The 26,260-nt window shown below is 50.0% G+C and overlaps 2 protein-coding genes across 7 annotated transcripts; both read left to right on the top strand.

Annotated features, from left to right (window-relative positions):
- The first annotated feature begins 68 nt into the window (after positions 1–68).
- Positions 69–12,909, top strand: PRKAG1 (protein kinase AMP-activated non-catalytic subunit gamma 1). Of its 4 annotated transcripts, none has more exons than XM_015065792.3 (12): positions 73–207; positions 4,137–4,185; positions 9,816–9,968; positions 10,169–10,250; positions 10,349–10,407; positions 10,548–10,593; positions 10,696–10,750; positions 11,042–11,168; positions 11,274–11,439; positions 11,594–11,631; positions 11,899–12,045; positions 12,186–12,909. In XM_015065792.3, the coding sequence occupies exons 1-12, from the start codon at positions 110–112 to the stop codon at positions 12,288–12,290; spliced, it is 1,125 nt and encodes a 374-aa protein (XP_014921278.2). In that variant the 5' UTR covers positions 73–109; the 3' UTR covers positions 12,291–12,909. The 4 variants fall into 4 exon arrangements, 3 of the variants coding, with proteins under 3 accessions (XP_014921278.2, XP_053082163.1, XP_014921277.1); XM_015065791.2 differs by having other exon boundaries at positions 97–207; positions 9,859–9,968; XR_008300232.1 differs by lacking the exon at positions 11,594–11,631 and having other exon boundaries at positions 69–207.
- Positions 12,910–14,016: 1,107 nt separating this feature from the next.
- Positions 14,017–20,029, top strand: DDN (dendrin). Of its 3 annotated transcripts, none has more exons than XM_053226186.1 (3): positions 14,017–14,147; positions 15,990–16,061; positions 16,473–20,029. In XM_053226186.1, the coding sequence occupies exons 1-3, from the start codon at positions 14,017–14,019 to the stop codon at positions 18,382–18,384; spliced, it is 2,115 nt and encodes a 704-aa protein (XP_053082161.1). In that variant the 3' UTR covers positions 18,385–20,029. The 3 variants fall into 3 exon arrangements, with proteins under 3 accessions (XP_053082161.1, XP_053082162.1, XP_026891825.1); XM_053226187.1 differs by having other exon boundaries at positions 14,073–14,143; XM_027036024.2 differs by lacking the exon at positions 14,017–14,147 and having other exon boundaries at positions 15,829–16,061.
- Positions 20,030–26,260: the final 6,231 nt, after the last annotated feature.

The following is a 26,260-nucleotide window of genomic DNA, read 5'->3' as shown; positions in this document are numbered from 1 at the left end:
GGGAGGGCGGTTACTCAGGCCAGGCCACGCCGGAAGAGTGAACTCCCCGCCTTCCGCCCTTGGCTTGCGTCTGTCTGACGTAGGCGGAAGTGGTATAGCGGTACCGGACATGGGGCGGGACCTGTCCCCCCTCCACCCCTCCCGCCCGGCTCCCAGAGAGCTTCCTAAAGCGAGCGAGCCCAGTCTGCGCCTCTTGAAATGGAGACGGTGAGGAGCACGGGAGGGCGGCGGGGGGCGCTGTGGAGCCTGAGACCCCCCGTTAGGGGACAGGGAGGCCTGGGCAGGGACCGGCGCTGCTGCCCAGTAAACGAGAAGCCGGTGCCTGTCCTATCCCGTGACTCTGCCCCTCCGCTCCTTCGCTGGGTGCATCTCCTAGGACTGGGCCGCGCGGTGCATACTTTCCGTCCGCGGTAGCCTCAGCCCAAGCTGGCAGTGTTTGCTCTCCACTAGGAACCCGCGCACACCCTAGCGATTTGGGGCCTCCTCTCCTCATAGCACCTCAAACCTTCAGAGGTTTGCCAGAGAGCAGGGTTGTGACCCGGCTTTCCTGGGTGAGGCGGGGGAGGGGGGGCTTCCAAGGGACTGCCACTTGCAGGTAGCACCTGGCCCTCAGTTGTCGGAGTGTGAGCCTTGCAATCACAAAGACCTCTGCTTCGAGGTGTCCAGCGAACTCACACTGCCTTAGTAAGACTGAAAAGTGGGCTTTCTCTGAAGGAGGGAATCTTTTTAGTGTTAGAGGCCACCCTGTCCCCGGACAAGTTTAGGTTATCCCTGCTCTGCGACTGTAAGCAGGCGGCACGGATCATTCTTGGCTAGCAGGCATTGCCCAATTGTGGCAGGCCCCTGTCATCCTCCCAGAGATGCTGCAGGTAGCCCGCTGCATGTTTGGACCCACCCTCACTCTCCGGAGCCGCCTTCTAGCATCTGGAACCATGTATTCTCTGTCAAGCAGAGTAACCCTTCATGTCTTCGTTTTTATCATGTTACTGGCAGGTTCACCTTTCTTTGGGTCAGTCCCATGCCCATAGTAATTCCTTTACCACACCCTTTCTCTGCCTGCAGAGAGGTCATGGCCCTCGAGTTATAAATGAGAAAACAGACGGAAGTGTGGTAAAGTTGATTTGCAGTTGGTCACCCAGGCAAGGGAATTAGCTCTTACAGATTAAGAGGATTTTGCACAAGAATAAAGAGTTTGGGGCGCCTGGCTGGCTCAGGCAGCAGAGCATGCGACTCATGATCTCAGGGCTGTGAGTTCTAGCCCCAGGTTGGGCAGTAGAGTTTACTTACTTACTTACTTACTTACTAACTAACTAACTAACTAACTAACTAAATAAATAAATAAATAAAAGAAAGAAAAGAAAGGTCTGATTCCATTAAATTGAAAACAACATATCAATTTTTATTTTACTTACTCATAAATGTGTTCTAGTTTACAAAACATTTTTATATAGATTTTCTAATTTGGCCCTCACATTTTATGTCCTGATTAGGTTCTTGGGATAGAAATTGTTTTAAAAAGAAAAGAAAACCCTTGCTTTGAAAATGCTCAGCCTGCCTAGAGTGGGGGTGAGAGCAAGCCAATGACAGTTGTTACTGAACGTAGACTGTAATAAATGCTATCATCAACATGCAAACAAAGGACTGTGGAAGCATGGGGAGGGAGAAATTATTGTAAACCTAAGAGAGGGCTTTGCAGGTTGAGAGAACAGTGTGAGCACGGGCATAGAAATCAGGGTATGTAAAGATTAATTGGGGGTGAGCCAGTGGCATGATGTTGCTGGAGGTTTGGATTTTGCTTGCACTGGGAGAAGAAATTGGAAAAGTAGGCCAAGGTCAGGTTGAAGGTATTGCATGCCACACTACGTTTGAACTTTGTTTTGTAATAAGGGGAGCCATGAAGATCTATAAGCAAGGCAGTAAGTGTGCTTTAGGAATGTTCTCAACAGCTTTTGCAAATGGATGGAGCTATTTCAGAAAGTATTGAGCTCCTGGTTGCTGGAGATAACAGTCCCTTACAAACCTGAGATGCTTAGTGAGAGAACTTGGAGACAGCATGAAAGATGAAAAGGAGATAGATTTAGGGCAGGGAGACCAATTGAGAGAATGCTGCAGAAGTGAGAGGTAAAAGCTATAGTTAAAACTGTAAAAGTGGAAAGGATAGAAAGGGACTTGAGGCATTTCTTACATATCAGCTTAGCTGATAGATGTTAAGGACAAGTTTAGGTCATGCCCTGCCCTGCGATCCTAAGCAGACATGTTGGCGTGGCCCATTCTTGGAGGAATCAAAACTACAGTTCTAGGCACCTACGAGAGCAATGCAAAAAACAAAGATGGGAGCCACAGTAAGAATAACAGGGTGGAAGGACAGATACTGGTTTGTATTGAAGCATTTGAGGAGTCTGTGTGACATCTGTGGTTGTCCAGCAAACAATTAGAAATGTGGATCAGGAGTTCAGAAGAAACTGTGAGTCCATGTGTCAGATCTAGCCTGTGTCTGTATAATAATATTTTGTACTCATGTATTACAGTGGGACTTTCTCAGGTCTCCTGTGTTATTAAAAGCAGAGAAGACTGGACATAATTATCCTCCTCTGTGGATAAATAGGCAGAAAGATAAAGTCATATTCAGTTGTGGTTGACTGTTGTGTAGGTTTCTGTATCTCTAGCTGTACATCTGTTTTCTCCCTCTGTAACTTAATCATAGGTCTCTCTGTTCATATCGGTGTGCATCATTATCGTTATTAATTTGAGAGTTAAAGAACAAAGCAATTGAGATTTATATGCAAAACCCCATGCTAGATGTTATGGGTGATACAGAGAAATACAAAATAGTTCTAGGCTTCCAGGAATTTAAAACCTGTTTGGATAGATAATGAACCAACAAAACAAAACACTGTAGCACAGTGCAGTATGTAAGTATTATATAATGGGTACAATAATTTCTACAGAAGCAACTGTTTCTGTGTCTTTGTATAGATCTTTGTGAGACTGTGTTATACTATGTGTGTATCTTTACTGCTGAACAGCCCTCTCTCCCACTTATAAGTGATGAGGCTGTTGTTCCGATAGCCTTGCCAAAATGCCAGGCCAAGCTGATAGTCGTATGCAGCCCAGAGAGAAGAGAAGGAGATTATTCCCCTCCCCCTCCGCCCCCACCCTGGCCCATTAGGGGAGGGACGTTTAGGGCTGTCCTGCCAACTTGACCCTGTTTACCAGCCAACTTACCAGGCTCAAGCCGAGGCTTTTAATTTCATGTTACTACAGCAGCTATGTAGGTGAAGTATGACTTTAAGTTAGTTTGGGTATATTACCCAGAACAAACGGAGCCAAACTTGTTCATTCCAGTAGATTGAAATTATCATGACCCCTCCTGCGTTCCTAGATAACAATGAAATTTCCAAATGTTCCCACTTGAGGGAGCACAGACATGGTTCTGAAGGTTTCTCTGTATTCAAAGACTGTCAGGGGCAAAGAAACTTAGAAAACCAGCATCCTCTGGGCTGTAGCAGCCTTTGACTCACAAGGGTGCTAAGAGGAGTCGGGTCTTCAGTTTCAGAGCATTGACAGTCCTCATCTACCCCTCAGTCATTTAAGCTTTAACTCTCTGTGACAGTCGGGATCCTCCCCAGATGTGGTCCTCTCTTAGGGTAAAGGGGTATGTCTGTGATTCTAGTGTCTACATTTAGGCTTAGTATTGAGGGGAAAGCAGTATTGTCTCTCTGGCTTCCGTGTTTTTATAAAGTAGATCTGTGAGAACCTTGTGGGACTGGCCTTAAGCACAGATTTTCTAGTCTTGGCTTTTAAGATCTAATATTTCATCAGGCAGTGTAGTATATAAGGACATAGGCTTTGGAACCACACAGATATGTGTTCAAATTCCTATTCTACCTCTTACCAGCCACGTGACCTTGGGTAGGCTGCTTAATATTTCTTGAACCTCAGTTTCCTAATGTGTGAAAATAAGGCTAATAGGAGTATTTACCTCAGGGTGGTTCTGATGATTAAATGAGATAATATTTCAAGAGGGCCTTATGGTGCTTTAAATGAAGTCATTAGTTCACCAGCCCTTCCCAATGATAGGCTAAAATGGATGGAATCAAGGATAGGCTGAATCTTTGTTTCTTTTGTCTCTCCAGGTTGCTTCTTCAGATAGCTCCCCAGCTCTGGAAAATGAGCATTCTCAAGGTAAGTTTACTAAAGAAAGGAGACCGGCTATGAAAGCAATAGCTGAACCATACCTTGTCTTCAGCAATGTTTTCAAATCTTCTCAGGATGCCCCCTGGGAAAAATCAAAACTGGGCCAGATAATGTGCCAAATCATACAAATCAGGAATAGTAATTTGGCAGGAGCACCCAGGAGTAAATCTTGGGCAGGGTGGGGATGACTAAGATTTTCAATTATCAAACCACTTAAAGGAAATTTTTGAGGAAAAACTTCCATAGGTAACTCTGGGCTGCCTAACTATGAATCAAGGCCCCTAGTACTTTTGAATTAGCCCAGAAACAATGCCACTAGGCTTTTATCATCCAGTGAGCTCACTAAAGCCACTGAGTGTACACAAGAAATTATAGAAAGGCCTTGAAAGCCCTTAAAACTAATCTAGAAATTGAGACACTAAACCATAAAATCCAGGGCACAGGAGAAGGCAATTCCAGCACCTTCCCGAATAACTGGTGAGAAGGAAATGGTTAACCGTAGACCATCTAGAAAGAAGCAGAACTTATAGGCACCCCCCTTAAAGGATTTTGCCCAGGAACACTCCTGGGGCTTCCCAGGACATATTTATGGTATCAGGAGTACATACTTTCTCAGAGAATTGAAATACAGGGTGAGGTCTTAGGACAGATTATTAAGGGTCTCTGAGTTCTCCACAAGACTTTTTAAATGTTCTGTTTTCATTTTGTTGGTATCCAGAAAAGTTAATATGGTCATATTTGAATGATCTGGATGATATTCTTCATAACTGAGACTGCCACATGATAGCAGTGCCTGTTTCATGTATCCGAGTACATTTGCAGTAGCACCAAGGCAAGGGTCAAAAACTCAAACTGTCTGCATGAACCAAGCAGTGCTGGAGGCTGCATATTCCTGACAACCTGTAGATCTCGTCACATGTAAAAGGAGGCAGCAACAATCCAGGTCTTGTCTGTTGTCACCGTTTAGGAATTCAAGCCTGGTTTGGTCAGATCTGATTTTGAAAGAAATTGAGAATTTGGATCTTTATGTTAATCTCCAGATTTTTAAAATTGGGGAACTGATTTAAATTACTTTTAAACTACTGAGACAGCCAAATCAAATATGCTTGTAATTCTGTAGCCTAAAATGATATTACTTAACTATCAATGAAGTATGCCTTAAACTGACATCAAAAGACATGTTCTTGGGAACTCCTTTAGCCCATCCACCTCAGGCAAGGCAGGGGAGTCCCCGGATGGGGGACACTTGGAATACTGGAATCCCACAGGGGCCAGCAGCACAGGCCACAGTTTTCCCCTACACGACCTTGAAAAAAAAGACATGTTCTTGGGAGTTCTGTGAGTTGTCAAATTTGAAAAACAATAGTGGGCTTCCAGTTACAGGTGGTGGATTGAATACACACATCTACTCTTGTTCTTCTACAAAGAGCGACTAAAACCACCATAAAAAATTTTTTTCAAAAGGTACAAACCCGGCAGAATAGGGAGAATAAAAGAGGAGACAATAGTAATTGGGAGCTGGAAAACAGAGGCAAGAGTGGTAAATGATTTAGCAGACCCGAGAAAACTGAATTATAAACTAGCAATGGGGAAAGGCGAGACGCATTGAAGATCTAAGAAGCAGTCAGAATCTGAGACTCCCTGCTCCACTGAGTGCAGCTAGGAAGCTGCCCCTCCCAACTTTGGCAAAGACTGAAGGTCTGGAGAGGGGCTCAGGCCTAGTTGAGGGCTGAAGTACTATAGCAAATGCAGGAGCACAAAGTGAACTACTCTGGATGCTGAAATTCCAGTCCTTTTTCCAATCCAGTTTCCAGAATGCTGACAGAAAAGACTTCATACTCCCAAGCGTGGAACTGAATAAATAATCCTTCTCTCCAGAATCCCCTTGAAGAGAAAGCCCTAAAAATACGGACTGTTCCCCATCTAAACAGCTCACAGTTAACAAGTTAACTGTGTTAACAGTTAACGTGTACACTTGAGCTTCCAATCAGCTTTAAAGACTGCACTCTTAGAATATGGTTTGAATGCTCCTTTAAACCAAGGATTACCAGACATCTAAAGAAAGTCTCTAACGTTAAAAAAGAAAAGAGATCCAAACTGCATCCCCCCCCCAAAAGAAACAAATAGGAGGCGCGCCTGGGAGGCTCATTCGGTTAAGCATCTGACTTCGGCTCAGGTCATGATCTCACGGTTCAGTTCGTGGATTTGCGCCCTAGATCGGGCTCTGTGCTGACAGCTCAGAGCCTGGAGCCTCTTTTGGCTTCTCTCTCTCTCTCTCTCTCTCTCTCTCTCTCTGCCCCTCCCCTGCTAGCACTCTGTCTCTCTCTCTCAAAAATAAACAAACATTAAAAAAAAACCTGTTTAAAAGAAAAATGATCCAAACTGCCCCTGCAAAAGAAATAAATAGAAGGGGCACTTGGGTGGCTCAGTTGGTTAAGCACCCAACTTTGGCTCAGGTCATGATCTCACAGTCCGTGAGTTTGAGCCCCGTGTCTGGCTCTGTGCTAACAGCTCAGCTGTGTCTCCCTCTTTCACTGTCTCTCCCCCACTCATGCCATTTCTCTCTCTCTCTCTCTCTCTCCCTCTCTCAAAAATAAATAAACACTAAAAAATTTTTTTAAAAGAAACAGGAAAAACAACAGAAGGAAAAATTCAATGCATAGAGAAGAAAACTTTAGAAATTAACATTAATTTCAGATAAAGAACATTTCCACTATGCAACAAGTACAGGAAACCATTTTTTAAAGGAATTTTCAGAAAACAAAGAGGGGCTCTAGGATATTAAAAGTATAATAGCAAAAGTTCAAAACTAAGTAGAAGGTTTGGGAAATTAGGTTGAGGCAGTTTCCCAAAAAGTAGAATTAAAAATCAGAGAAGTGGGGTGTCTGGCTAGCTCAGTCCAGACAGCATGTGATTCGTGATCTTGAGGTTGTGAGTTTGAGTCCCATGTTGGGTGTAGAGATTACTTAAAAATACAATCTTTAAAAAAACCCCACAAAAATCAAAGAAGTGGGGGAAAAAAAACCACACCCAAAACAAAGAAGCATAAAATAGGAGAGAAGATATTTTAACAACAGCAACAATTCACCAAACAAAAAACCAAAACAAATAAAAACAACCTTAAAGGGTCAGTCAAGGAACTCTTATAATCTACATAATAGCAGTTACATGGGGTGCCTGGGTAGCTCAGTGAGTGGAGCATCCCACTTTGGCTCAGTTCATGATCTCACATTCATGAGTTCCAGCCCCGCATCCAGCTCTCTGCTGTCATCACAAAGCCCGCTTTGGATCCTCTGTCCCTCCCTTGCTTGCGGGCCCACACTCTTTCTCTCTCAAAAATAAACAAACATTTTAAAATAAATAAATAATAGGAATTACAGAAAGAGAAAAAGGACATTACAGAGGGAAGGACACGATCAAGGAAAAAATTCAAGAACATTTCCTGAAACTGAAGGACATTAGTTTTCATACTGAAAAGACTCATTGAGTATTCAGCACAGTGGATGAAATTGACCCACCTAAACCAGAATCATCATGAGATTTCAAAACACTAGAAACAAAGAGAAGATCCTGAGTCTTCAGAGAGGAAAAAAACAAGTTACATAAAAAGAATCAGAATTGCCTTAGACTCTCAACACACCAGAAGCTAGACAGCAATGGGGCAGTGCCTTCAGCATGCTGCAGGAAAATAAATTCAAACCTAGAATTCTATATCCAGCCAAATTATACATCAAAGATGAAGGTAAAATAAAGAAAATAAAGATATCTGCAGGCTGAAAGTTCTCAAAAAATTTACCTCCCATGCACCCTTTCTCGGGAAGCTACGGGAAGATGTACACCCCCAAAACAAGGGAGTAATAAAAAAAAAAAGATGAAATCATAGGATACAGGACACAGGAGTGCCAATACAGGAGAGACGTGAAAGGGGGCCCCTGGATGGTGATGAAGGAAGATCTCAGGATAACAGCTGTGCACAGCAGCAAACCAGCCCAGATTTGGGCAGGTCAGAATAGACTGGGCTCTGGATAAACTTCTTTAAGTTGTTTAAATTGATAGACTAGTGCTTCTGAACCCCTTGAAAAGGAGATTTAAACAATTGGTGAAGAGTTTGGGGTTGCATTAGTTATAAATACTTCAATTAGTTATTAAAAACAAAAAAAAGATGACAATTAATAACTCCAGGGAAAACAAAGTTGCAAAAGAAAGAAAAAATAAATGAAGGGGTGCCTGGCTGGCTTGGTCAGTGGAGCATACGACTCTTGATTTCAGGATTGTGAGTTCAAGCCCCACATTGGGTGTAGAAATTACTTTAAACAAATAAAATGTTTAGAAAAAAGGGGGAAAAGAAAAAAAAAAGTCAAGAGTTTACAGTTGGGCTTAGCTCTGAATAATAATATTTAGTCAAAATTATTTAAATACTAATGTAACCAACATTATAGTTTAACTTCTGGAAGAATGGGGAGATGGGAGGTTCATGTTTGTGTTGGGGTCTTAGTATGAAGGAGAACTAAAAATTCTCATATACCTTGGATGATAATAGATAATGCCCAAAAGTGGAAAAATCAGAAAAGAGCAATGTATATAGCTTGTTACTTTATACACATAGAAATAAGTGCCAAAATAATCAGCTAAAAGAGGTCTCATCTCTGGGGAGGGCTAGTACAGGGCAGTAGGTGCCAGGGACTAGTTTTCTTAACAAAATTTGTAGAACTATTTGATTCTTTAAACTGTGTATCTGTATGACTGGTTAAAAATTAAAAACAAACAACTGGCATAGGATTTAAGATCATGAACTTTGGCATCAGGTAGGTCTGTGTTTAAGTCTTTCTTGTCACTTACTAATGGTGTGACCTTGAACAGTTTATTTAACTGCTTCCTACCTGTTTTCTCATCTGAAAAATGAGGACAGCATTTGCTTTCCAGATTTACTGTCAATCTGTGAGGATTAAATGATGTCATATTTTTAAAGTACACATAGCATAGTACATAGCACATTCAGGTTATTATTTTGTGGGTTGCTTCTCCACTTTAAAGCAAGCAATTAAAATCCGAGGAGTAGACAAGTAAACACATCCAGGGTCTCCCATTGGCCTAGAGTAGGTGAGATGATTTCTGATTCACAGGGTCATCCCAAGATGGACTCTCGGGGTGTTTTGGGCCAGGTTAATTGAGCACTGGGCTCCAACTGAATGTTGATCTAAAATGGCCCAACTTGGACCAGGACTTTCTCACCTGTAGGTCTTAGAAGAATTTTAAGAAGCTTACTTGAATTTTAAGAAGCTTAATTACATCTTCACCGAGAAAAGAGAACAAGTGAAAATGCGCTTAAACGTATGAAAGGGAAAATTTGAGTTAAAGATGAGAAAAAAACTTTTAGACTAAACAGGTTAATGATAGATATTATAGACTTTCTGTTTTAGTCAGCCATCTTTTGCATAAGGAGCCAATAAATATAGCCCTACCTGGAGTCGGGGGTTGAATGAAATGGTTTCTAACAGGTTTATCCAGGTTTTGTGGGAATAGGAACAAAATAGATAGACAAGGGGGCCTTATAAAAAAATCAGCCTCTAAATATTTGAACAACTACACTTTTATTTTCTGCCTCTTTTGATTGTGAGTTGATGCATGGAAGGAAGCTTCTAACTATCCCACCCTATGCAGAGACCCCAGAATCCAACAATAGTGTGTATACTTCCTTCATGAAGTCTCATCGCTGCTATGACCTGATTCCCACAAGCTCCAAATTGGTTGTATTTGATACTTCCCTGCAGGTGGGTGAAATCCTCTTCTCCCATCCCCCTTCCTAGGAGCCTCTGGTTCAAAAACTTTCATCCTGTCTCATCCCAAGGGTAATATCCCTGTCCTTATATGGGTTTAGTCTCATGTTTTCCCCAGCATACCCAACCCCTTTCTTTTAAAGTCCTGCACCCTGTGCATCTTCCTTTGTGATTATTACTCTTTTTGACTACAGGTGAAGAAAGCTTTCTTTGCTTTGGTGACTAATGGTGTACGGGCTGCCCCTTTGTGGGATAGTAAGAAGCAAAGTTTTGTGGGTAAGCAAAAGTTTCTGGAACACAGTATTATTGGCATCTTGTGCTGGGCAGGGAGAGAAGCTTTGAACAGTACTGAGGGATCTTGTCTTGGCTTCTAGGCATGCTGACCATCACCGATTTCATCAATATCCTGCATCGCTATTATAAATCAGCCTTGGTAAGGAACCTTAGCGCAATGACCAAAACCACTTTCCCTACCTAGAGTCCCCCATTCTCAGTTCGTTTCTCCCAAGGAAACTACAAGGGGTTAATGCAGCAGAGAGATCAAGTCTCAAGTTCTGTTGCTTCTGCTTCCAGGTACAGATCTATGAGCTGGAAGAACACAAGATAGAAACTTGGAGAGGTATGTAGAGAATTGGGGGTTGTAAAAAGAAAATGGGATGGAGAGTTTAGTGGGAAGTGGTTTTCCATACTGGTATTTTGTGAACCTCCCTTTTCCCTTCAGAGGTGTACCTACAGGACTCCTTCAAACCACTTGTCTGCATTTCTCCTAATGCCAGGTGAGTTCCAGCTACCCATTTGTCCAGAAAGGGAAGAGCCTTGCCACCAGCATAGCTAAAGCTTTAGATACCCAGAGATCTAGAGGCAGAAGAGAGAAAAGATGCTCCTCACAAACACACACACACACACACACACACACATACACTCACACACTCTTTAGGTCTGGTTTGAACACTGCTGTCCTCTCCCAGTCACCAGTTTTCCCTCTTTGTAAATATGTTCTTAAAAGCTGTTTACCCACCTTGGGCTCAGCACTGTGGGACTTATCTTTATTCCCCACCTTCCCACAGCTTGTTTGATGCTGTCTCTTCATTAATTCGAAACAAGATCCACAGGCTTCCAGTTATTGACCCAGAATCAGGCAACACCTTGTACATCCTTACCCACAAGCGTATCCTCAAGTTCCTCAAACTGTTTGTAAGTGTCCTCAGCCTGGTTTTTACTCCTTATATACAAGGTTGGAGGGGTATCCAGGGGTGGTTTGGGGAGCCTTCAAGATCAAACTGATGGTTCTCTCCTCAGATCACTGAGTTCCCCAAGCCAGAGTTCATGTCTAAGTCTCTGGAAGAGCTACAGATTGGCACCTATGCTAACATTGCTATGGTCCGCACCACCACCCCTGTCTACGTGGCTCTGGGCATCTTTGTACAACACCGAGTTTCAGCACTGCCAGTAGTAGACGAGAAAGGTGAGAGATTTCACAGAAGAAGAGGGAGGGCTCCAGGGAAGCCAGGGTGGTTCTGGGAAAATCTGTCCGTCAGCTCAGCCCGGAGGGCGATGCTATAGGCAGGGGGAGCCTTGGATGCCAGATCCTCCTTGCTGAGCTGCCTCTGTCCCCCTAGGGCGTGTGGTGGACATCTACTCCAAGTTTGATGTTATCGTGAGTGATTGTGGAGGGGCTGGGAGGTAGGGAAAGGGGTGGGGTATTGAATGTGGAGAGGGAGTAGAAGAGAGTCTCTTCTGGGACCTAAGGGTTTTAGAAGCTTCCAAACTTTTGAATCCTATTTGAAAAGGAATTGAATGAGTTGGGTGTGGCTTGTGGGCATGGCTGACAACTACCCTAAATCCCTCTGGTGTAGGTGGGTGGGGTCAGGGGTTGGGGGCTGGCTCCCTTGCTTCCTGCAAGCACCTTCCTCTCTCTCCCCAGAATCTGGCAGCAGAAAAGACCTACAACAACTTAGATGTGTCTGTGACGAAAGCTCTCCAACATCGATCACATTACTTTGAGGGTGTCCTCAAGTGTTACCTGTATGAGACTCTGGAGACCATCATCAACAGGCTGGTGGAAGCAGAGGTAGGGAGGCCAGTGACCCAGAAGGAGCTGGGGGAAGCAGCTTTGAGTGTGGGGGTTTGGCAAGGAGAGTCGGGGTTGAAGGGCTCATCCTAACTGAGGCCGTCACTAAAATCCCTTTTCTCCTGTGTTGCTTCACGCAGGTTCACCGCCTTGTAGTGGTAGATGAGAATGATGTGGTCAAGGGGATTGTATCACTGTCTGACATCCTGCAGGCCCTGGTGCTCACAGGAGGAGAGAAGCCCTGAGCTGGGGAACGGGTCAGGCAGCACCAGGGGACATACCCCACTCAGTGCCTGCCCACAGTTCTAGGAACCACAGATGAAACCTTAAGAGAATTGTAACTCTGTTCTCTGCTTGGGAGCCCCCTAGCTGGGACTCCCTGGGAGCTGGGGAAGGTGTGGGGGGAGGAAGGAGAATGGATTTTTAGCTGTCCTTGTCCTCACACATACAGCCTAGCCCATCTTAGCCCCTGCCTTCTTAGACATATCCCCCTTACTGGGTGAATGATGGACTGTGTGCCCCTCAAGCAAATTCTGATCTCTAAGAGATCCCCAGACCTCACCCAGCCTTTGCCTCTGCCTTTGCCCCTGACTCCACCCTGAGATAATAGCACAACAAACCCCTTCTAAAGGTATTTTTATTTATCCTGTTAAATGTTGTATGGAGGAGGCTGAGTCCATTTAGTGACATTTCTTCCCATAATGGCAGTGGGGAGGATTGTGGGGAGGAGGGCCTTTGGGTTCCTGTGCTGTGTGCATATGAAGGGAGGTGGGGGTTAGGAAGAGGAGGAGGGCAGAGTGATTAGCTGAGGTTATTGCTTTTCATGGCAAACGTAATTAAAATGACAGGAACCTCTTCATGGTATTGCAGTGTTTTTGATTCTTGTAGTTGGTAGACACTATGCTCAAACGTCCTACTTCATATGGCTTCTTTAACTCATTATTGACAACAACAGAATAATGGCACATGTATACACACACACACACACACACACATACACACACACACATAATTGTGTCAGGCACCATTCTCTGTGCCTTACATATATTAATTCATTTAATCCTCAGAACAATGGTAGGCACGATTCCAGTTTTACAGATTGTTCAAAAAAACTGAGGCACAGAAGACTAAGAACCAGCCCAAGGCCACACATCTAATAAAATGTAGAGCTAGGATTTGAACCCAACAGTCTGGCCCCAGAGCTCCTGCTCTTTACTACTGTGCTAGACTTACTACCTTTCCCAGTCTATTCCCGGAAATTCTCCTTGTTACCTCACTTTCCCCTCTGCCTGAACCATAGCTGGACCCCAGGAAAATCTCATAATAGTATTTTGTCTCCAGAGAGTAGAGGGACTGAGGTCTCCTTTAGGCAGAGAGACATGCCACAGTCATCAACTTTTCTCAGGGAAGGTTGGACTCTGTGTTTGAATTTTGCTGGGCTGGCACTGTCTTTGAACCCACAAAATGCCTTGCTGTTCCGCCAACGTGCGAATGAGCTGGAGGGTGAGGGTTGTGGGGAGCAGGCTCTTTACCTGTGCTGGAACCGTGTGGGCCAAAATAGTCAACACCAAACACCATAAGGACTGCTAGACTGTTGGGCATGAGCCAGATTTTGGGTGCCATCTCACCACTGACTTGTAGGTTTGATACCGTTTCCTGCTCAAGACCAGAAGCAATCTTGGAGTAATTCCTTGCCCTACGCACACTGTACCTAAGAACTCTGATGAACCCTGACATACCATATTGGTTCCTCCAAAGTAGGTTTCCTGACGGCACATGCGCAAGAGTTTCAAGGCATCTGTCAGGGCCCCCATCTTGGCTCTGGAGAAAGTCCCTGCTTCTGCATTCTCTTCTTCACAGCTTACAGCACATTCCCAGACTTGGGGGAGGGAGGCTTCCAAGTTATTAGAATTAGGGTATGTTTATGTGGGGGGGTGGTGAGTGCATGATGGAAAGGACAGATGTCTCCTTATGTCACATTCCATCATGGAGAGTTTGTCTAGGGAGGAGGCAAGGGCTTTAAAAAGCCTTAGGACTCTGGTGGGACCTAGGTGGAAGGAAGCACTGTGGAGCAAAGAGCCACCAGTGTGCAGAGCTGGTAGGTGTGTGAAGGGTCTGGGGGGGGGGGGAGGGGCCTCCAATGGTTGGAATAGGGGCTGTTTGGGTTATTGTAAAGGTCCATACTGGGGAGCAGGGGGCCTGGGTTTTATTGTTCTGGTTCTCAGTAAGTCCATCTCTGCCCCACAACACCCTTCTGGCTCCATCTTCGTAAAAGGAAGAGTCTGTACCCAAAGGGCTGCATGATCTTTTGCCTCTCCCATTCTCCCCTAAAACCCAACCAATCAGTCTCAGAATCTGAGAATGGAGTAGAAGGAAAGATAAGGGACAAAATTGAGGAGCCTCATGTCTTATTCTTACTTAGTCCTCTTAGAAGAGGCAAATTATCCCTTCTTCCTCAGCAACCATTGCCATACACACTCTTCTCCCACCTCCCTGCACCCGTCTCCTCCACTGGAGCTGCTGCCATGGTTGCCAGGCATGGTTGCTAAGTCTCTGCATGGAAGGGTTGGCGTGGGCTGTGCTGCCACTAACATTACCATGGTGAATCAGGGGACACCTGGTATAGGCTTGGGGGGAGGGATCATGTAGATGTAAGCAACACCTTCTGCCCCTGGGACAGAATGATCCTAAAAGGTGACCATCTTAAGCACCACTTCAGGTGGGGGGGAAGTGAGCCAGGGATTGTGGTAGTGGTGAGGGGGAGCTCTACCCTGGGAAGTGGGGGCCACTTTCATCATTTCAGTTGCTAGGGGGTTGGTTTTGCCAAGAGAGCACAGTATTCCTCCTCCATCCCTTCTGAAAGGGTGCAAATGCATAACCACCGTGGTCTGTCCTCCATAAGGCTCAGCAGAGCTGTGTGGGCACAGAACAGTATGACCCCCAAGTCCTGGCTCCTGGATTGGGGGAGAGAGCCTGCTGCGGGGAGAGGGCTCCATAGGTCCCCAAGGACAAACATGTGGAACAGGAGTGTGGGACAGTTAGGATGGCCAAGACAGACTCCTGTGTGCAGCTGTACAAGCAGCCCTGGGCTGCAACACTGAAAGGGTAAGGAGTTAAGGGTGTGGAGGTTACCCTTTCTGGGCTTGGGGGAGGCAGCTCTCCCCCAGAGTCACATAAGAGCTGTGTGAAAACCACCGCCTCCTCCCTCCACCGCATGGAAGCTGGTTACTCATCTCTCTGCACCCGAACAGCCACTGCCGCTAAAAATAGACCCCCTGCACCCCAACCCCATGGAAACCAGCGGAAAGTGGCAGGCAGAGACCTTGACTTCCATTCCCATCACCTCCCTGTCCGGGAAACTGAAATCCGAGGCAGGAAGTCAGAGGCAGAACCCTGGTGGTCAGGCACCCCGACAAGCAGAAGAGGGAAGGATTAAAACGACAGGAAGCTTGAAGAAATGGGGGTGGGGGAGGGGCACCGTCAGCTTGGCAAGAATTAGAAGTCCCCTGCCCACTCATGCAGGTCCCATCAGGCTTGGGGGACATGAGCAATGGGAAGGGGCGCCCAATCCCGGGCCCCAGGGGGCGGCCGTGCACATGGGGGAGGTAACAGCGCTGTGCCGTCCGCGCCGCGCCGTGTCACATGCGCGCGCGCACACACACACAGACAGGCACACACGTGTGCCCGGGTATATATAGTCCCCAGTCTCTGGCCCCGTTCGCTCTGCAGTGGGCGCCGGCTCCTCGGGCTGGGAGGGGGCTCTCGGGGCGGGTGGGAGGGTGGGGGGCCGGGGTGGGGTGGGGCAGGATGCTGGATGGCCAGCTATTCTCCGAGGGGCCCGACAGCCCCCGGGAGCCCCAGGATGAGGAGTCTGGCAGCTGCCTCTGGGTGCAGAAATCCAAGCTGCTGGTGATCGAAGTGAAGACAATTTCCTGTCATTATAGTCGCCGCGCCCCTCCTCGACAGCCCATGGACTTCCAAGCCAGCCACTGGGCCCGTGGGCCCCAGAGCCGCACGTGAGTGAAGGAGGGGTGACGGGAAGAGAGTGGTGGGGCGGGGTGTGGGGTCCGGACCTCCCCGCAGGCACCAGCCAGTGCTGCTGGTCCCCCTTCTCTTTCCCACGCCTCCCCCCACCCCATCCCGAGGGCTGGGGCCTGAATCGTCCCGCATTGTTTTGGGGGGTAGGAGTGGGTGTGAGGAAGGGCAAGAGGTGAGATGGGGCAGACGCTGTTAAAGTGTGCATGGAGAGATGGTGAGGAGTCCGGCTTCGACTTCAGCCCTAACGTATACGCACGTGCACACGCACACACACTCACACACACCCCTCCACACACCTGCCCCAAATGGTCTCCAGTGCTCCCAGCTCCCCGGATTTCGGCCCCCTTCCCCCACAAACTGCTCACCTGGGTTCCTGCTCATTGTCCCAGGTGTGGGCCGCGCTCGGGATCCCCTGAACCGCCGCCCCGCCGTCCCTGGGCCTCCAGGGTGCTGCAGGAGGCGACCAACTGGCGGGCGGGGCCCCCGGCCGAGGCCCGAGCCCGGGAGCAAGAGAAAAGGAAAGCGGCATCGCAAGAGCGGGAGGCCAAGGAGACCGAGCGAAAAAGGCGCAAGGCTGGTGGGGCCCGAAGGAGCCCCCTCGGTCGGCCCCGCCCGGAACCTCGGAACGCCCCTCGGGTGGCCCAGCCTGTAGGGCCCTCAGCTCCTTCACGACCCGAGCGCCTGGGGCTGGCGGGGCGACCGCCCCGTCCATCCGCGCAGCCTCAGAGCGACCCAGGGGCGGCGTGGGCGGGGCCCTGGGGAGGTAGGCGGTCAGGGCCCCCCAGCTACGAGGCACACCTGCTGCTAAGGGGCGCAGCCGGGACGGCCCTGCGACGACGCTGGGACCGCCCGCCACCCTACGTGGCTCCACCTTCTTACGAAGGCCCCCACAGGACCTTGGGGTCTAAGCGAGGCCCCGAGCCCTCCCAGGCGCCCGCCTCAGCAGCCTGTGCTCCGACTCCGGCCAGGACAGAGGGAGGGTTCACAAAGAAGAGGCTGGATCCTCGGATCTATCGGGACGTCCTTGGGGCTTGGGGTCTCCGACAGGGACGGGGTCTCCTGGGGGGATCCCCAGGCTGTGGAACAGCCAGGCCAAGGCTGGAGTCCGGCAAAGGGGCCGTGGAGAAAAGCCTGGGGCTGGCTAGTGCCGGCCCGAATAGTGGTAGTGACAGCCATCCCCAAGCCAAAGCTGCTGGGAGCCCAAGCTCGGAGACAGCTCCTGCGGGGTTGGCCGCTGCGACTCCCAGCCCACCGCGTCCCGCTCCCAGGTCCAGGCCCCATCTCAAGGGCCCCGGGGAAGGGAAAGAAAGTAGGGAACAGAGCTGGCTCCCCAAATGCTGGATTCCCTCCCTTAAAAGGCAGCCACCGCGACATAGCCAGACCCTCCCCAGACCCTGGGCTCCAGGAGGCACTGGATGGAGAGAGTCCCTGGGTCATAGAGAGGGGGCAGGACCTGAGACCTTGGAGGGTTGGAAAGGGGCCCGCCGCGCCCACACCCTGCCCCGCAGCTCCCGCGGCCCTGCTCGGGGAGTAGGCGTCTTTGTCATTGACGCCACGTGCGTGGTGATACGCTCCCAGTACGTTCCAACCCCTCGAACCCAGCATGTACAGCTTCTGCCCAATGGGGTGCCGCGCGTCGGGGGGGATGCCCCTAACCAACCGAAGCCCAACAAGGAAGAGGTCGAGGGAGTCGCGGCCTTTTCCTCCCCATGCCAAAAACTGCTGTTGAGCAGTCGCCTTTCACACCAGCTCGGTGGGGGGCGAGGGTTCGAAGCTGAGGGCGGGAAGCCCCCGGACTCCTCCTTGGAGGAGCGCGCCTCGCGCATCTTGGGGCTCCCGGTTGGCGAAGTAAACCTGCAGGACGCCCCCGCGCAGCCAGGTAGCCCAGAGCGCTCAGTCTTAGGCCCACCGGCTTCGGGAGGCGCGGGCAGTGCCGAGGGCTCGGAGGAAGTGGCGGCTGTCCCGCGGCGCGCGGGCCGGGGCTGGGCGCGGACCCCAGGGCCCTACGCCGGGGCCCTGCGGGAAGCCGTGTCCCGCATCCGGCGTCACACTGCCCCGGACTCGGACTCAGACGAAGCTGCGGAGCTCAGCGTCCACAGCGGCTCTTCTGATGGAAGCGACACCGAAGCCTCGGGCGCCTCCTGGCGAAATGAGCGGCCCCGGCCCGGGGAAGGCGGGAAGACGGCAGAGCTGAGCGACAGTATCCGAGAGATTCTAGATGTCATCAACCGAACCGAGGAGGCCTTCTTCGGAGAAAGGGACACTAAGGGGATGCCACAGGGAAATAGGGAGCAGCAGTGAGAGGCCCTTTCTTGTATTTGTGTTCCCCAACCTTTCCATCTTTGGGCCCACTGGTCCTCTTTCTTCCTCACAGACTTCCTTGTACCCCTTACCCATAGCCGTTCCCACACTTGAAATAGCAGCCGCCCGATTGAAAGGAAAGGGAGCATGTGGCAATTCATGGTTTCTTTTTTTTTTCTTTTCTTTGTCCTTTCCTTTCTTACTTTCCTTTCCCTTCCTTTCCTTTCCGGGTGAGGCGAGGATGAGCAGTTGACTTTAATCCCTGCTCCATTCAGGGCACTGGGGTAAAATCTTCACCAGGGGCAGATGAACTAGTTGTGGAGCTGAGCAGAGACCTAGCCAGGACCAGGAGGGAGGGCAGGGATGGTATAGTCATAGGAGGGCAACTTAGGGCGGAGTCTCTGGGCTGGAGGGAGAAAGTGATGGAAGAGGCTTCTGAGTGAGGTGACCAGGTGACATAGAGGCCTTTGGCAGAAGAGGAAGGGACCCAGAAGCAACCAGCAAAACAGGAAGAGGGCTTACTTTGGTGTCACAAGGCCCCAAACAAGGTTCCAATCCCAACTCTGACACTGACTGCTGGGTGACCTTAGGCAAGTCACTTCCCTTCTCCAGGCCTACTAATATGTAAAATGAGGGAGTCCTAACATCATCTCTGATGTTTTGGATCCTTGGGGGAGGATTTGTATCTTATCCTCTCCTCCACAGGCCAAGAAAGAAAATTAGGAATAAATGTACGGAGTCTGAGTGTCCCTGGGTGGCCTCATTTTCACCTGCACTCGTTCACAACTCAAGAGATTGTCCAAGGTTTGCAGAAGATCTGAGTGAGTGGGTGAGGGCTTCTATCCCAGTATCTTAGGTTAAGGTGAGGGCTCCCCAAAGCAGAGCAGGAGTGTGGCCTTGTCACTGTCCCTGGCCTGCAGTGGTCTGAGCTGGGGAGGGAAGGCAGCCAGTGAATCAGCTTGGGACCTCTTTAGGCCTTCCCCTTTTCCTCCTCCCCAGTGTTCCTTAGTGATGCTATGGATTGTTACCACAATTTCACACCCCGGTGGTATCACTCATCTGAAAGAACCCTGAAAATTTCTTGCATCTCTGCCTCTTCCAGAAACCTTGGCCAGGGAAGGAAGAGGGAGGCTGGTCCCCAAAAGCCTGTAGGTGTGGGGTGTGATACTCGCTGTAGCCACTATGGGGCGCGCGCAGGTCGCGGATTTCCCCAGTAGCTAATTCCTGAGTCCCCCGCCCCGTACCCAGGCACTGCTAGTTAACCAGTTGATTCCCAGTTACTGCGCGCCGGTCCCCCGCCTTCCAGCCGTGTGAGGTCGGGGGCAGTCCTCTGGCCTTCTAGACTTCTGGAGCGCGCGGAGCCCCTCTTTGTACTCACCCACGCCAAGTGGCTTGGGACCCAGACACTGAAGTCTTTTTTCTCTACCATCTTGGAGAGCTCTGTCTCTATTTACTAGCCATGCGAATTTGGCCAAATCACTTCACCTCCCTGAGCCTCAGTTTCCTCATCTGTCAAATGGGGGTTTATAAACACCTACCTCGCAGGGTTGTTGTGAGGATTTTATGCGATAATGTATGTAAAGCGCCTTGCACAGTGCCTGGCACACAGTAGGCGCTCAATAAATCTAAGCTTCCCTTTGTCCAATCTTGGCATGTTCTTCCTTTCACCGACCTGACCTACTCCCTCCCTCCGTGTCCTTCCCCCAGGGTTCCAGTTTCTTCCCACTTGGTGGGGGGCTGGGGGGACTCCTTTCTTTGATGGAAACTCCCGGCTCAACCCTGTCTCCCCTAGTCCGGACTCTTCCTTCCTTGCCCCCCACCCCACCCCCGCTGGCTCTTCCCACTGCCCCGGCGCACTCCCCCCACCCCCCATTCCGGGCAAGGGCTGAGTCAGCCTGGGTAAATTTAGCCGCCGACTCGGCGGGCGCGGGGGCTTCGCCCAGACTCAGTCTCAGAGTCCTGGCCCGCCCGCCTCTGCCCCCATCCCTACGAGTCCACCAGCTGGAACTCTGCGTTCAGAGCCCCAGCCCCATTCTCAAACCACTTCTGATTTGGGTCTCCCGTTATCTCCATGTCACTCCCTACCTTCACCAGACAGACTAGGCAGGGCAGTTTGGGAGGTCGCGCTGGACCACAGCCTGTGGCAAGCTGACCTTGGTTCAGTGAAGGAGGGAGTGTCTCCTCCGGCTTCTGAACCTGAAGGGAGAGCATTGATCGGAATCACCCTGGAGAGTTCATCCCAGAACCTGCCCGGGACCCATAAAGTCAGGTTTCAAGTTAGCTCTTGCTAGGGAGGAGGTAAAGGAAGTGAGGTTCACCTCACTTTGGGCAGAGATCAGAGTTTCCTAAGGTCAGTCTACCTTCTACCTACAAGTCGATTCTAACTATTGAGCACTTACTGAGCACCTGAGAGGAACCGGGTGCTGGGTTGGGCTCCAGGAAAGAGAGGAGTAAGTAAGGCCTGCCTGACAATGGGGTGAAGATGAAAACACACAAATAACGATAGTAGTGAGCAGGGAGTGGTAAGTACTACAAGGAGTCAAACCAGGGAGATTGTATGGATTTTATGAGCTCAGGAAAGGCTCCCCAAAGGAGGAGACATCTGAAATAGAATCTGGGGAAAGGGGTTCCAAGCAGAGGGAAGAGCAAAAATGGCAGCACGGATATGGGGAAACAGTATGTGTAGGAAATTACCAAATGGTCTGCTTAGACTGCAGTTGAGGGAACATTCGGAGCACTTACAGAAGATAAAGGCAGGAGTGAAAACTGAGGGCACGCTGCGGTGAGGCTGGCCCACTAGGGAGAATGGGCCTTGGGCCTCTGGGCTTGAGAAGAGAACGGCCTTCAGGCCAGGAGGAAGACCGAGGAAGGCCAGGGCAGTGGTGAGAGCATCTGGCTGGAGTTTGCTACAGCCCAGGGCCTCCAGGCTCTTGGGCTAGTAGAAGAGGTGAGCCGTGCAGGATAGTGGGAGGTAGACTCCGCCATGCTGCGAAAGCCTCTTCGGGGCTGAACACCCAGGAGGCCAGGCTCTCAGAGCTCACCCACACTACTACCGTTACCAGAGAAATGGTGTAGTGTGGTGTTTAGAGCATGGACTCGGGGGCCTGGCAGCATGGCTTTAGATCTTGCCCCTACCTCACATCAGCTGTGTGACCTTGGGCAATTACTCAACCTCCCTGCATCTTGGGGTCCTCAGTGATAAGATGGGGTTATTAATAGTGCCTTTCTCATAGGCCTGTGGGGAGGATTAAACGATTCAATATGTAAAAGTACTTAGAACAATGCCTGGTACATAGGAAGTAATACATAAGCGTTAAGCTCTGATTATGATTTATCTCTAGAGCTATCTCATTAGTATTTGGGGGTTTAGGAACAGGAGGATGGGGAAGCAGAGATAGGGCAAGAGGTGGGACAGGCAGCAGAGGCCAGGTCAAGAGGAGCGGGGAGGTCTGGGATGGAGAGAGTCCCTTGAATGGGTGAATGGGGTACATGGAACCTCTGGGTAGTTAGAGCGGCGATGCAACCCACACCCCTTCCCCAGGACTTCCTCCATCTTTGCCTAAGGGTGGAGTCAGCACCAGCTGCTAAAGATCTGGGGAGAAAGGGATAGAGAGGAGGAGAGAAGTGACTGCAGGTCTGGGGGCCAGCCCTTGGTGAGCCATATCTCAGACTGGCCCTGCGTGGCACTGTGGGTGGGAGGCTGGAGGCTCCCTGCTGCGAAAATGACTTCTAAATCTGGCTGCGTCTGCCAGCTGGTCAGCCTTGAGACGGAGGCCACAACCACCCCCAACCTTGGGACGGCCTCACAGGTCAGGTGTAGGGACAGCAGACGCAGGAGGGCGTGGTCAGGTTGGGGCAGCAGGACACTACCCTCCCAACAGCCAGGTTCTTCCCGGGAAGCCCTTTTCTGTTGTCCCAAACGGGGGGCCCAGTTAATATGGCTTTAAAGGCCCAGCGGGCCCCTTCCCCTTTCAGACTCTCGTGGGAGCCCTGGAACTTCCCTAGATCGGTCACAAATGGATAACAAAGAACCAGGCCGTAATTATGGGACTTTAGAGGATTCAGGGTCAGGAGTGTGTGTCTGGGGTATGAGGAGGAGAGAACCAGGAGAGTTCTGGCTGGACCTGAGTCTATAGGGAGTGTGCAAAGTGTGCCTGTGGGGAAAGGTGAGCATTCACTCATTCATTTGTTCACTCATTCATTAAACATGTGTGCCAGGCCCTAGGGACACACAAGAGACTCAGACCTGGTTCCTGTTTAAAGGGAGCTTCCGGTCTAGGGTGAGATCTCTATCTCTGTGTGAGATAGGGCGAGGGATGCGGGGAGAGGAAACCCACAAAGGCATTACAGTGTAGACTGTATACATAATATATGTTAATGAAGGCCTTCCTGAGGATCCAGGCAAGCATGAAGGAAGGAGAAGGTCCCCGACTATGACTTCTGGGAGTGGGAATATACCTAAGGACTCTGAGAGACGGCTTACTGAGGGTGAATTTGTTAGTGAAGGAAGACTCAGTCTGCCTGCTGTCCTCTCCCCTGCATGTCTTGGCATGGGGTGGGGCTTCCTCCCTTGGAGCCCCGGATACTACATAGCTTTTTATGGGTCCTTTTTTTTTTTTAATTAATTTATTTATTTTGAGAGAGAGAGAGAGAGAACAAGAAGGGGAGGGGCGGAGGGAAGGAAAGACAGAATCCCAAGCAGGCTCTGCACCATCAGTGCAGAGCCCGATGCGGGGCTCGAACCCACGAACCATGAGATCATGAACTGAGCCAGGGTCAGGAGTCGGAGGCTTAACTGACTGTGCCGCCCAGGTGCCCCTTTATGACTCCTTTTATTTTATTATTACTTTTAAAATGTTTGTTCATTTTTGAGAGAAAGAGCACGAGCAGGGGAGGGGCGGAGAGAGAGGGGAACAGAGGAGCCGAGGCGAGCTCGAGCTCGAGCTCCATGCTGACAGCCGTGAGCCTGATATGACTCGAGCTCACCAAACGTCAGATTGCGACCTGAGCCGAAATCAGACGCTTAACTGACTGAGCCACCCAGGTGCCCCTTTTTGTGTCCTTTTAAAGAATAGCTGCTTCCTCCATCCATCTATCCATCATGCATGCATGCATCCATCTATACATCTCACCTGTCCATTTATCCAGCCAGCTACCAATCCCTCTGTCCATCCATTCACCTATTTATCCATCTGTTCGTTCATCCATTCACTCATCCATTCATCCATCCATCTCTTCTCTTAATGAGGACATATGATATGCCTAGCTCAGTGCTACAAGGAATGCCAAGCACAGAGCCCACAGTCCTCAGGAAGGTGGAAGCCTAGTAGGAGGACAGGAAACACGCAGATAACCATCCATGGGACAGCCTGTACATGCTGTTCATGAAAGCCCTACCCAGAAGCTGCTTCAGGAGGCAAGGCCACTTTGCCAAGGGGTATGAGAAGGGCTGAATGTAGGGAGGGACACCTGAGATGGGTTTCAACAGGGGGAGATGGGGAAGAGGTGCTTTCCAGGGCATGAGCAAAGGTAGAGAGGTGGGAAAGCCCAAAGCTTTCACGGGGAACAGAGTCAGTGGGGAATTCAGAGGAGCAAGGACCTTGGAATGATGTGTGTGAGCCAAATCATGAAGTGTCTCTGGAAAGCAAGGATAAAACGTTTGAGCTTTAGCGAGAGGGATTGAGGAAGAGGGGAGGGGCAGAGAGGTTTTGAGCTGCGAATGTCCCCGTTGCCTCCTCAACACCTATAGCATTGTTTTCTCTGCTGCTTGATCACGGCCTTCGTTGGTCTTGTTATGTTGTGGAATCTCCTGCTGGACCGTAAGCTACTTAAGGGTAGTGCCTTTGACTTAGCTCTGTATCCACTGCAAGCTGGGCCTGGAGCAGGCTCCCAGCAAATGCTGTCAGAAGGTAGGAAGAAATGATAAAACTGTGTAACAGGAACACTGGCACAGCAATTCAGGGTCAGATAAATGGGAGGAGAGGGGGCTGCTGCCTGGTGTCCTTCCACCCCCCACCCCAGCATAGGGATAAACCCTTGCTTTCTTTGCTGGTCTCTCCAGGAGCTCTTCCAAGAGGCACCACAAGGTGGCGCTGTTCTGACCGTAGTTCTGTGTTCAGCCAAGGTCCTTAAAATGTTTGCAGTTGGAGGAGTGCCCATCCAAGAACTGTCCCTGGATGGTCTAGACATTTCCTTCCAGCAAGTGCTGAGACAGAATGAAAAGGCTAAGTGCAGCTATGGAAAAGCAGAGCCAACAGACCCCCAACCCCACTGCAAGTACCAGCCTCATGTATCCATTCATTCATGTGACAGTACCTACTATGTGTCAGGTACAATGTTAGGCTCTTGGAAAAACAGCAGCGAACAATCATAGCCCCTGCCTTCAAGAGCTTGACATCTAGTCTTAACCAAAAACCAAATCTTTTTTTTTTTGCTATCGCTCTCTTTCATTTATACACACACACACACACACACACACACACACACACACTCGCCAAGCCAAACCCCTTGACCTGGGAAGCCATCTCCATGAGAAGTCTACTCTTTGGCACTGTTCATCCCTCCAAATCCAAGTTTCTCCCTATGGTTGCTGCATGGCCACATGAGTGTGACCCTTAGATGCTGCCTGCTTGGATGACTCCTCTTGCCCTCTCGGAGCTCCCTGACCAGCCCTTTCCTAGTCTTTCTCCCAACCTCCCCCATCACATCCACAGCCACACTGTCAGCTCTAGCAGCTCTAGGGACCTCCTGAGAGTACGTCTGCTATGGATTAGGGCCTCCTAATATTCTAGACCTCTGCAGGTTATAGGAACATGACCACTCATGTGGATCCACAGAAGGACCCTATGAGATCCTGGTGTCACCAGCCCAGAGGTAAGGAGCTGGAGTGTCCAGAAAACCAAAGAGCTCAGAAACATGCCCCTCTGTGGCCTGGGGGCTCTGCCAGCCAAAACTGTCCCTAGACAGGCTGCCTTCTTTTTCTCATCTACTTTGGTGGGGTGGGGGGGGGCAGGCCTCTCCTTAGCTGTGACTCCATGGTGGTGGCTGTGGGAGACACTGGTTGAGAGGTGAAGCATTGTGGGACATTGTCCACTTTCCCAACATGCTCCAGGGCCCAACTTAGCCCTTGGCGGGTTTGGGAGAAGAGAGGAGGGAGGGTTGGTGCTGAGAGTGGGAGCCAGGCCCATCGAGGTCCCGGGAGTGAATGCCGCATTGTTGGCCAGGCCAGAGTCACAGATAATTACCTCAATTAGTGACAATGGGAGAGTAATAAATACAGGCTTAGTGTCTCCTACCCCACCAGGGCTCCGAAGATTAATCCAGGCTGACGGGCGGGCCCTGAAAGGCGTGATGGACAATTCATTAAACTCCCCAAATGCCGCACAACCTGGGCGTGAAGGCTGAGTTAGCCCCCTGGGGGCTGCGCCTTTGTCCTGATTGTGTGTCTCCGCCGCAGCAGAGCCGGGCAGCCCCCAGAGAGCGGGGAGGTGAGTGGGGCTCCCCCAGCCGGGCCAGGCGGCGGGAGGATTAGGCCTTGGTCCGGCCCTGGTTGCCCTGGCACACCAGCCCAGCCGGGCTGGAATGTCCATGGGGGGGAGCAGGCCGAGCGGAGGGGCGGGGCCGACAAGGTGGGGTAAGGGGGGCACACAAAACCGGGGGCAGGAGGAGTTAATTAGACGCCAGCCGAGGAGGGCGAGGGGCCACAATAGGGCCGAGGGGCCGCCAGGGACGGCCCCTTCACTTCCGAGGATTAATAGGGAGGAGGGAGAGGGGAGGGGTTCGGCCCTGGGGGAGGAGAACTGGAAGCTTCCCAGGGTGGCACTGCCCCCTTTTGCCCAGCTTGGCACCTACTTGGCAAGTGACTGGGAGGCAGGAG

This window comes from Acinonyx jubatus, chromosome B4, assembly GCF_027475565.1.
Source record: "Acinonyx jubatus isolate Ajub_Pintada_27869175 chromosome B4, VMU_Ajub_asm_v1.0, whole genome shotgun sequence".
In the NCBI taxonomy this organism is placed as follows: Eukaryota; Metazoa; Chordata; class Mammalia; order Carnivora; family Felidae; genus Acinonyx; species Acinonyx jubatus.
This window is presented reverse-complemented; position numbering and strand designations above follow the sequence as displayed.